The sequence below is a fragment of the Camelina sativa genome, chromosome 13 (genome assembly GCF_000633955.1).
Source record: "Camelina sativa cultivar DH55 chromosome 13, Cs, whole genome shotgun sequence".
In the NCBI taxonomy this organism is placed as follows: domain Eukaryota; kingdom Viridiplantae; phylum Streptophyta; class Magnoliopsida; order Brassicales; family Brassicaceae; genus Camelina; species Camelina sativa.
This window is the reverse complement of record NC_025697.1, coordinates 9,889,895-9,900,556: the sequence shown is the minus strand read 5'-3', so window position 1 is coordinate 9,900,556 and position 10,662 is coordinate 9,889,895. Positions and strand designations below refer to the sequence as shown.

The window sequence follows — 10,662 nt, the reverse complement described above, 5'->3', positions numbered from 1 at the left end:
AAAAAAAAAAAAAAAAAAAAAAAAAAAAAAAAAAAAAAAAAAAAAAAAAAAACACCAAAAGACATGAAATTTTCCAAAACCCAAGGAATTAGAGAGAAAAAAAAAAGCTTCATTGTAAGAGGGAGAGAGAGATTTTAACCAGAGCGAGAAGCGGCGTTAATGGCGGACAAACGTGCGAAATTTCTGTTCGGTGGTTTCCGAAGAAGATACGGCGGAGGAACGGTTCCGCCGAAAAACCGAGAAGCAGCGGGAATCAAGAGAGTCTCCATGTGGCGAGAGTGCGACGGCCTCTGTTTTTCCCAGAAGAAGAAAGCTTATCTATCCCCTTTACTGATGATGGAGGAGAAACAAAAAAAAAGCTACCAAAACGAAGACCCTTTTATTATTCATATGTGTTACTTTCACCCCTTAAATTTACATTTATGACTATTGAGTCCTCTCTATTTCGCCCCTTAACTTTTTGTTTTGTTCACACCTGTTAAAGAAAATTTCCTTTTCTCCAATTGTTTTCGTCCCATTTTTTTTTGTGGGGGTGATTTCGTAAATAGAAGAGGATATAAGGCCCCATTATTGCAACAAAGCTTTAACATATAAACTTGTTAGAAAGGGAAAAGAGTAGAGGAGGGCGCTTGCAAAACTCAAAAGAAGCTCAACTCTTTCTCCGCCGTCGTCGTTGTCATCGGAGAATACAACAAGAGACCTAAAAAGATCATAGAGTAAAAATTGACGGAGATGGATAAAGTAAAGATTGAAGAGATTCAGTCCACCGCTAAGAAGCAGCGTATTGCTACTCACACCCATATCAAAGGCCTTGGCCTCGAGGTTCTTCTCCTCCCTCTCTCTCTCTCTCTCTCTCTCTCTTTGGCTCTTGTACTATGCTCGTATTGCTCGAAGTTTTCCTGGGTTTAGGGCTTAGTTAGGGTTTTTAAAGTTCTATGCTTTTTTTAGGGTTTTAAAGCTAGTTCCTTTCGTTTGGTACTCTCAGTGACGCTTTTCAGTTCAAGGTCTTGACTTTTGTGGGGATAATGCATCTAGATGTTTTGTAGTAGATTGCAGTATGCTTGTATTGTTCATAGTTGTTCAGGTTTTGTGTTTAAGGTTGTAGGCGTTTTTAGGATTTTGAAGCTAATTGATTCTTTTGGTATGTTCCTAGACTCTTTTCGGTTCAAGCGATTTCAATTTTTAATGCATCTCTAGTGAAATATTGTACTGAAGGATGCTTTGAGACTCGTTCATTGTCTTGATGGTGCTCTTTTACTTTAGCACTGCATTGTGATTTATTGACTATCTGTGGTTCCTTGGCTGACTGTGTTTTCTCAAGCGTTAGTGTGATCTCTTTCTATAGCTAGTAGCATCAGTTCCGTTGCTAACATTGTCTCTCCTTTTCTAGCCAACCGGTATCCCTATAACATTGGCGGCTGGATTTGTTGGTCAACTTGAGGCTAGAGAGGCAGCTGGTCTTGTAGTGGACATGATTAAGCAGAAGAAAATGGCGGGCAAGGCTCTTTTGCTTGCTGGACCTCCTGGAACCGGCAAAACAGCATTGGCTCTTGGGATTTCCCAAGAGCTGGGAAGTAAGGTAATCTTGGATGAATTCATTTTGCATCTGCTTTATTCCATGTTTCCACATGGCTTCATCAGATACGGTTTATACGGTATGAGGCATTTTTATTTTACTTTCAGCTTATGTTATCTGGATTGTTTCTTGCTTGCAGGTTCCATTCTGTCCAATGGTTGGGTCTGAAGTTTACTCATCAGAGGTTAAGAAAACAGAGGTTCTCATGGAGAACTTTAGACGTGCCATTGGTCTACGTATCAAGGAAACCAAAGAAGTCTATGAAGGAGAGGTGTGTTGCTATTTGTGATTTTCTTTTGCTGTGTTTTTATCCAATAGTATGTCTAGCTGTTAGATTTTTGACATGTTTTCTTTGTGTTCTAGGTCACAGAGCTAACTCCAGAAGAAACTGAAAGCCTCACTGGAGGCTATGGTAAAAGCATCAGCCATGTTATCATTGCACTCAAGACAGTCAAAGGAACCAAACAATTGAAGTTGGATCCCACTATATATGATGCCTTGATTAAGGAAAAGGTCAGTTCTGTAAAATCATGTTTCAAAACCTAGTATTCTCTTACCTGCTTGGTTTTCTAACTATGTCATTCTGTCTGGACAATTGTGGTTTGGTGAAGTCGCTGATTACCTTGTCATTCTGATTGGTTTCTTTTTATATTTTTTTGATTCGTAGGTAGCTGTTGGTGATGTTATATATATCGAAGCAAACAGTGGAGCTGTCAAACGAGTAGGTAGAAGTGATGCTTTTGCCACTGAGTTTGATCTGGAAGCAGAAGAATATGTTCCACTACCCAAAGGAGAGGTTCACAAAAAGAAAGAGATAGTGCAGGTTTACCTTCTGCTTAACCCAAGAATTCTCCCTTCTGTGTAGCAGTAATTATCATCTTTGTTGTTTACCTTTCTTTGATTAATGTGTATGTGTGGTTTAGTCTTAGTTCCTATGCTTATTATGCTGTATACTTGTAACTTGTACATTTTTTATGGTATACTCTAAAATTTCCTTCACTGTGGATAGGATGTCACACTCCAAGATCTGGATGCAGCAAATGCTCGACCTCAAGGTGGTCAGGATATACTTTCTCTGATGGGCCAGATGATGAAACCCCGGAAGACTGAGATCACTGATAAGCTTCGGCAAGAAATTAACAAGGTAACTTTTCACTAGAACATGGTGGTTGATTTTTATCTGAATCTTATTTCGCCCTTGTAATGTCTAATATTATTATATGGTATCTGTATGCTAATTGCAGGTTGTGAACCGTTATATAGATGAAGGCGTGGCTGAGCTTGTTCCGGGTGTGCTATTTATCGATGAGGTATTTTCCTAAATAAGTTTTTTCTCATTCCACCATATTGATCTTGCTTGGACTCAGGAGCAGCAAGGATAACATTCGTGAATTACAAAACTTCAGGTTCATATGCTTGATATGGAGTGCTTTTCTTACTTAAACCGTGCTCTTGAGAGCTCATTATCTCCAATAGTGATATTTGCAACAAATAGAGGTGTCTGCAACGTAAGGTGAGGAGAAGCGCTAGACTTCATTAAAAAAATTCATTTTTGTGTTAGTCTTTTGAGTTTCAGTTAACTTAGTAATGTGATTTACTTTATTTGCAGAGGAACTGATATGCCCAGTCCCCATGGAGTCCCTATTGACCTGTTGGATCGGTTGGTCATAATCCGGACTCAAATCTATAATCCCTCTGAAATGATACAGGTTAATCAATTGTCATTTAGTCTTTTGGATTTCAATTGATTAACAAGATTCTAATAAATTTGTGATGTGGCCAGATCATAGCTATTCGTGCGCAAGTGGAAGAATTAACCGTGGATGAAGAATGCTTGGTTCTACTTGGCGACATTGGGCAAAGAACATCACTAAGGTTTGAGACTAAACAATCATCATTGCTTCTTTGATGCAAGAGTTTTTTCTTCTTTAATCTAAAAACCTTTCACTTTCAGGCATGCGGTGCAGCTTCTCTCTCCTGCCAGCATCGTAGCGAAAATGAATGGACGTGACAATATTTGCAAGGTACTTTGTGAATCTTAGAACAATAAAGCAATAGGAGTGTTATGTTGTTAATACCCTTGGTTCTTAATTTGTGGCAGGCTGATATAGAGGAAGTAACATCACTCTACCTGGATGCCAAATCTTCAGCAAAGCTATTGCATGAGCAACAAGAAAAATACATCTCATGAGAGAACAAACACTAATCATCGAACAATTTCATTAAAACATTATCAAAATTTTCTGCGTGTTCTTCTTTTAACTATTTTGTAATGCTATGACATGGAGAACTCTAGCTAATCCAAATGGGGTACAACTGGTTTTCTGAATTCGTAATGTTTGTGTGCCATTACTAGTATGAAGTTTCTTAGTTTATAAAATTTTTGTTTGTGTTGCTAACTAATGAAGACTGAAACATCAATTCTTTGGGCGGTCTAGATATTAAATTTTTGATTTAGGTAAAGATCAAATTGGTTTCTTCAAAAATCAAAACGAATAAGTTGCATTTGTAAAAGTCTACTATTACTAACAGAGATTATAAAACTTGGGGTTTAGGGTTTAAGAATTAAGAAAGGTGTCCCTGATTCCAACAGTAATATAAAGGCCAAATTTATAAACAAAAGAAAACATTTGGGTTTTTCTGTAAAAACACCTAGCACGGTCGGGAACAGAGACAATATCTGAACCAAAATAGAGACTAGGGTTTTGTCTGTGAAAGACGAAGACGAAGACGGCGATGAATTCGTTAACAGTTGAACAAGTCCTGAAAGAGAAGAAGACCCATGACCCAGATTCCGTAAAGGAACTTAACCTTGGCCACAAAGCTCTAACCGATGTTAGTATTGTTTTTTTCCAAAACTCTGTTCTCATGAGAAAATGTGATACGAAAGCCCTAATTGGTGTAATTGTATATATTTATTAGGTGTCTTGTTTGAGCAAATTCAAAAACTTGGAGAAGCTTGACCTTCGTTTCAACAACCTCAAGGATCTTCAGGTTGATTGATAAGCAAAGTTGTGTGTTTTTTTTTCTTTTTCTTTTCCAACTTGCTAGTAGTGCTTATGATGTTCATGTTACATTGGTTTTAGGGACTCAAGTCGTGTGTGAATTTGAAGTGGCTTTCAGTTGTGGAAAATAAATTGCAAAGCTTAAGTGGAATCGAAACACTAACTAAGCTTACAGTAAGCTCTCAATGCTCTTCTGTTATCATTAAAACTGATTGTCTTTTTGCATATGAAGATGTGTATCACATATCTAAACTGAATTGATTTGTGTGGTGTCTATTTTGTAAAAGGTGCTTAATGCTGGAAAGAATAAGCTCAAATCCATGAATGAGGTATCCTCTCTTGTCAATTTGGGAGCTTTGATTTTGAACGGTGAGTTCTACAACTGTTTTGTATTTTGCATCCACGAGTTACTAACTTACTACTACTGAGTTCTGATGATTACTCTCTTTTATTGTTTCAGACAATGAAATCTCCTCCATTTGTAAGCTAGATCAACTGAAAGACTTAAACAGTCTCGGTATATGTTCTTACATTCAGATCAACATGTTTTTTTCTTTACATGTTACCCAACGTTTCATCTAGTTAAAGTTTTGTTGTTTCGTTTATGGATACAGTTCTTTCTAGGAATCCAATCAGTGAAATCGGTGACTCGCTTTCAAAGTCGAGAAAACTCACTAAAGTAAGATCGAGTTTTCACCTATTTCGAAATCACAACTAAGCTGGTCCTTGGTCTAATCAATCCCTGGTTTCAGATTTCTTTGTCTAACTGCAGGATAAAAGCTATTGGCTCTTCTCTCAAGTCATGCTCTGATTTGAAAGAGCTACGACTTGCTCACAATGAAATTAAGGTGATCTTTTCTTCCATTGATACAATCTACATGACACAACACCAGCCTTTTCCCACAATCTTTTTGTTTATATTGCGAATGGTTATTTCAAATACGCTTTAACTCTTCAGGCTCTTCCAGCGGAACTAGCTGTCAACAAAAGACTACTGAATTTGGATGTGGGAAACAACATGATCACAAAACTCTCTGGTTTAGAGGTGTAATGTAATTCAAGCACATTCCCTAGCTTTTGGCAAGTGCTTGCATTGGTCTAATAATAAACTGTCAAAATTGTCAGGTTTTGGGGACACTATCTTGCTTACGGAACTTGAATATTCGAGGAAACCTTATCTCTGATAACGATAAGTCAGTTAAGCAGGTAAAACCATTTTTTTGCACTTTTTTATTTTGGTTGCGACTAGTGTGTACTGAATGGGGATTTCAAATAAGAATGAGGGAAAATGTTGTAATGTCACACAGGTGATAAAGTTGCTCCCCTCTTCAGTGAATGTATTCAACGCTCAACCACTAGATAAAATCTCAAGCAAGGGAAAGCATATCCGGCTTGATACCGATGATGAAACCTTTGATGCTCATCACAACAAATCGACAGAAGAAGAACAATCCAGAGAAGATAGAAAAAGCAAGAAGAGCTCCAAAAGAAACAAGTCAGAAGACGAAGAAGAAGGAGCCAACAATGATGATCACAAGGGCAAGAAGAAGAAGTCTAAGAGCAACCCACATGTAGATCAAGTTGAAACAGAGAGAAAAGAAGAACCTAAAAAGAAGATTACCCCAAGTAACAAAGATGATGATGATGCTACTGAGAAGAAACAGAAAAAGGCAATTCCAAAGGAGGAACTCGATGCTATCGATGATGCTGAAACATCTTTCGCAGAAATCTTTTCCCGGGACAATGTGTCAAAGGGTTCTTCTGGAGACAATATTGAGAAGAAGAGAAGCAGCGCGCAAGAGACAGGTCTAGTGAAAGTGATAGAGAACAACAATAGGAATAAGAAGAAGCAAACAGAAAAGAACCAAAGCAAGAAGAGTGTAGTGATTGATCTTCCCATGGAAGTTGAGATCGGGTTGGGAGGAGAGTCAAAGTGGGAATAATACCGGATAAACCGAAGCTCAGGTCGTGCAACACTTTAGAGACAAGGGACAGTTATGTCTTAAAATATTTAAAATATCCAACGGCTAGGGTGAAGTATTTTGATATATTCTGATGGTTAAGAAACAAATGTTTAGTGATTTCGATCTCCTTTATAAAATGGTTTTGCAGTTTTCTGAAATGCACTTGGTTTTTAACATATACACTTCAAATTTTGTTTTTAAAGAAATTTTGTCATTGAGATTGAGCCATCCAATTTGGAAACAACGGTTAGTGAACAAACCACTTCTTTTACCAAAAGAAGAGACTAAACGAAAGTGCGGAATCCAAAATGGCCCCATCCCCTGGAGAAAAATAGAACTTAAAAAAGAGAGTTATAGAAAGAGGTTCCACCGAGACTTGAACTCGGGTTACTGGATTCAGAGTCCAATGTCCTGACCACTAAACCATGGGACCATTTTGACCATGTTCGTTATTTATTATATTTATTGTATAAATGGTGAGAGAAGAAGTCTCTTTTTTCCTTTAATCCGGACAACAACAGATTGGAAAGAGCAAAGGTCAGCTTGATTTGCAAAAATCATGCTAACGTAAGTACATAACCATCCTACGTTATAGGTAAACAACTAGGGTACATGTAGATTTTAGATGAATGAGACCATAGGGTAAGAGGGATGACTTTATATGGTGAATTGTTTGCTATAAGAGTGGTAAATACTTCCAATAATTGCAAAAAGTGTTGTAGTATGACATTTTGTCAATTTATCCATGTGATTTGCGAGTAGTAGTCNAAAACAAAAAAAAAAAAAAAAAAAAAGGATAAAGAGAGCTAAACAGAGTAGGACCTATTTTAATTAGAGCCGTTCATCTTATGTATTATTTTCACATATCATCGTAGGGGCCCTCTTAGCCTCACATATTTATGAATTATTTACTCGTATAATAATTCTATTCTTAAATCGTTATATTCAATAAAATATAAAATAGTATAGAGCTAAAAGAATTTGATTTGACTGACAGAGAAGGCATCTCTTGGGATGTTCCATAAAAGTACTTACTATTATTTGTACTCAGCATGTGCCTGTCTTCCATATGCCAAATACACAAAACTACGAATTTTCTATTCTCACATTTCTAATAATTTCATTTCTTTACATTAGCTTGGAGTTGTAAATTTTTGATTGGATGTTTATAATTATTTAAGTGTATCTAGGAAATATTAGGTTTTTTGATTAACAATCTAAGAATACTAATCTAAGGACATCTCTAACAAAGCCCTTTAGTTTTGAGGTTTTTTTGAACTCTTAACAAAACCTAAAATCTTTATTATTTAAGGGTGAATAATATAATCTCGAATTTGAGGATTTCCTAATCAAAATCTTTTCCATATTTTTTATACCTATAAGTATAACTAATTAATATATCTCATAAATTAGCTATATCTCAACTCCTCATTTATTCATCATTCATTTCATTGTATGTATCAACATAATTATTTAATTATGTATTTAACTTGTTTTGCTATAATTACTGATAGATTTAACAATATGTTTCAAATAAAATTTTCTATAATGGATTCTCATTTATTTGTAACTTTACAAATCTCTAGCCAATATACATGTTTCGCACATGTATCTTGTCTATGCATAAACCACACTATATACATGTTTTGTTGAAGAGACTCTTAGATTTTGACGTAGCATAGAGGTTGACGCTAGTTTTGATAATGTNTTTTTTTGCTTCAATTTTTTAATGAAAAACTAATCTAAGGACATCTCTAACATAGCCCTTTAATTTTGAGGTTTCTTTTAACTCTTAACAAATCCTAAAATCTTTATTATTTTAGGGTGAATAATATAATCTCAAATTTGAGGATTTACTAATCAAAATCTTTTTCATATTTTTTATACCTATAAGTATAACTAATATATCTCATAAATAGCTATATCTCAACTCCTCATTTATTCATCATTCATTTCATTGTATCAAAATAATTATATAATTATGTATTTAACTTGTTTTGCTAGAACTACTGATAAATTTAACAATATGTTATCTAAATTTGGAATTTTTGATAAATATAATTTTCTATTACGGATTTTCATTTATTTGGAACTTTACAATCTCTAGCCAATATACATTTTTTGCACATGTATCTTGTCTATGCATAAACCACTATATACATGTTTTGTTGAAGAGACTGTTAGATTTTAACGTAGCATATATTAGGGATACAATATCCCACATTGAAAATTGAGTAAGATCTTAAGTGAATTTTTTTGGGATGAGCAACCATCATAGTAAACTATCTCTCTTTCAACCCTTCGATCGTGCTGGCAAAATTACGGTCCCCGTGATAGGTAGCATATTGCTTGGGGCTGTATATCAAACCCATAAAACATCATCTCTTGTAGTAGGAGAGAATCAGCTTCATCATGTTTTCTAACTCTACCATCTGACAGCTTTGGAGCACAATTTTTGCAAAATTTCTCTGAGGAAATATTTTATGGAGTTTGAAGTTTTTCTTCAGTTCGAGGAAATTTTACTTTTTAAATACAGCTCTGCTATCATATTAAAGATACAATATCCAACATTGAAAATTGAGTAGCATCTTAAATGGTATATACAAAATATGAACTTCTAAATTTATTGACCTAATAGCATAGAGGTTGATGCTAGTTTTGATAATGTAGTACGTTGTCTTTATTTGATACTCATATATTTGCCCCCGCAAAAGAAAAGCCTACCAAGAGTAGGATTGGATCCCGTCTAATCCGATATTGTGATCTACTAAAAGATGTCTAACTCATAGAAAGCACTAATTTGAAAAAGATGGATCCCATGATACCTTTTTTTGCAAGTCATTGTTGCATTTATGAGTTAGCGGCAACTAGATTTGTACTTGTTTGATTATGGAAATATTATTTGTGATAAATTAATTTTTAAAACAAATTGACGAAATTGGAATGAACCCCTCCAAAACAATTTTTTTTTACAATGCCCCAATTAGACAACGCACACAAACAAAAACACACCTCACTTGTCTCTCCATCTCTCTTTCCTCATCTTCCACATATCTCTCTCTCTCTTGTCCCAAGAAATAAAACACGATTTCCCAGATTCAACCTTCTTTTTCAACGTCGGAAATAAGAATCTGAGTCTTTCTTCTGATCTTCTTCCCTTTTTTTTTCTTTTGTTAACACAGAAAAAGCAAAAGAAGCAAGAAAACATCATCCTCTTACCTTTCTCTTTTTGTATTATCTCTCTCTCTCTCTCTCTCTCTTTCACTCACTTTATAAAGATTCAAAAAAAAAAAAAGCAAAATCTTCAAGAAACTGCTTCTGATCTTAAAAAGATGATCAACCTACTCATCAAGACCCATATCTCCTAAAAAGCACCAATCAATTCTTATTTTTAACCCTCTTTCTCATTTTTATTCTTCTTATATATAATTTAGGGCAAGATTTGGTACAGTTTTGTTTGTTTTTTATATTATAACAACTATGGAACGGAAGAGAGGTTGTAAGATCAGGAAGAGAGGTGGTTCTTCCTCTTCTTCTTCTTCTCTTGCTCGTCAAAACCGTTTGAAACGCGCAATTTTCTCCGGGAAAAGAACAGCTCAAGATGACGGTGGCGGCGATGGCGGCGATGGAACTCCTGTCAAGTCCATCACCACCGCTAAAACTCCTGTGCTCTTATCTTTCTCCCCGGAAGAACTTCCTCCAGAACATCAGTTTCTGAAAAGCAGCGTCTCCGCGAGAAAGCTAGCCGCGACTCTGTGGGAGATCAACGACGGCACAGACCCTCCTCCTCTTGTAAACTCCAATATAGACTGCTTGGGAAGCAAGAAACCGTCAAGAAACAGAGCGAAGAGACCAACAGAGTTCTCTTCCATTGCTTTCCCGCTAAAATCATCCGATCCGATTTCTCGACTGAGCTCAGAGGTTAGAGTTTGCTTCAGTCTCAAGTTTCCTCTGTTTTTTTTTTTTTTTTCTTTTCTCTCAAATTCCATTTCCTGATATTCAAAATCTCACAGAGAATCGATCTCCGCGAAGAAGATATAGTCCGTAAAAGATCAACAAATCCTCCGAAGCTAGAACTAATCGAATACAAAACCATCGGCACAAACTCGGTATGATT

General features: G+C 35.8%; 3 protein-coding genes, 1 non-coding gene and 1 pseudogene across 4 annotated transcripts in view; 3 read left to right on the top strand and 2 right to left on the bottom strand.

The window, feature by feature from the left end:
- LOC104736242 overlaps positions 1-347 on the bottom strand; it is a 2,825-nt pseudogene extending 2,478 nt beyond the window's left edge.
- Positions 599-3,912, top strand: LOC104736241 (ruvB-like protein 1). The gene is made up of 12 exons (XM_010456194.1): positions 599-822; positions 1,391-1,579; positions 1,716-1,847; positions 1,940-2,089; positions 2,244-2,399; positions 2,586-2,720; positions 2,821-2,886; positions 2,983-3,089; positions 3,186-3,285; positions 3,360-3,451; positions 3,531-3,600; positions 3,678-3,912. The coding sequence occupies exons 1-12, from the start codon at positions 733-735 to the stop codon at positions 3,765-3,767; spliced, it is 1,377 nt and encodes a 458-aa protein (XP_010454496.1). The 5' UTR covers positions 599-732; the 3' UTR covers positions 3,768-3,912.
- LOC104736240 (volume-regulated anion channel subunit LRRC8E-like) lies at positions 4,218-6,711 on the top strand. The gene is made up of 10 exons (XM_010456193.2): positions 4,218-4,411; positions 4,499-4,570; positions 4,663-4,755; positions 4,869-4,950; positions 5,042-5,098; positions 5,196-5,260; positions 5,334-5,429; positions 5,540-5,626; positions 5,707-5,787; positions 5,889-6,711. Exons 1-10 carry the CDS (start codon positions 4,313-4,315, stop codon positions 6,522-6,524), a joined length of 1,368 nt encoding a protein of 455 aa, XP_010454495.1. The 5' UTR covers positions 4,218-4,312; the 3' UTR covers positions 6,525-6,711.
- Positions 6,907-6,978, bottom strand: TRNAQ-CUG. The gene has a single exon. It is a non-coding gene; the product is annotated as a tRNA-Gln (tRNA).
- The window catches only part of LOC104736239 (uncharacterized protein At5g41620-like), a 2,212-nt gene continuing 1,092 nt past the window's right edge, over positions 9,543-10,662 (top strand). The window contains exons 1-2 of the mRNA XM_010456192.1: positions 9,543-10,466; positions 10,559-10,654. Coding sequence (XP_010454494.1) covers positions 10,026-10,466; positions 10,559-10,654 — 537 coding nt within the window. The 5' untranslated portion in view covers positions 9,543-10,025. The remainder of the gene's footprint in view (positions 10,467-10,558; positions 10,655-10,662) is intronic.

Bases quoted from the DNA above. Each gene is read 5' to 3' on its own strand.
- LOC104736240 (XM_010456193.2), top strand. From the start codon at position 4,313: ATGAATTCGTTAACAGTTGAACAAGTCCTGAAAGAGAAGAAGACCCAT. The intron at 5,099-5,195 runs GTATATGTTCTT...TTATGGATACAG, and splicing joins GAAAGACTTAAACAGTCTCG to TTCTTTCTAGGAATCCAATC. The intron at 5,788-5,888 runs GTAAAACCATTT...AATGTCACACAG, and splicing joins ACGATAAGTCAGTTAAGCAG to GTGATAAAGTTGCTCCCCTC.
- LOC104736241 (XM_010456194.1), top strand. From the start codon at position 733: ATGGATAAAGTAAAGATTGAAGAGATTCAGTCCACCGCTAAGAAGCAG. The intron at 2,400-2,585 runs GTTTACCTTCTG...CACTGTGGATAG, and splicing joins AAAAGAAAGAGATAGTGCAG to GATGTCACACTCCAAGATCT. The intron at 2,721-2,820 runs GTAACTTTTCAC...TGCTAATTGCAG, and splicing joins TTCGGCAAGAAATTAACAAG to GTTGTGAACCGTTATATAGA.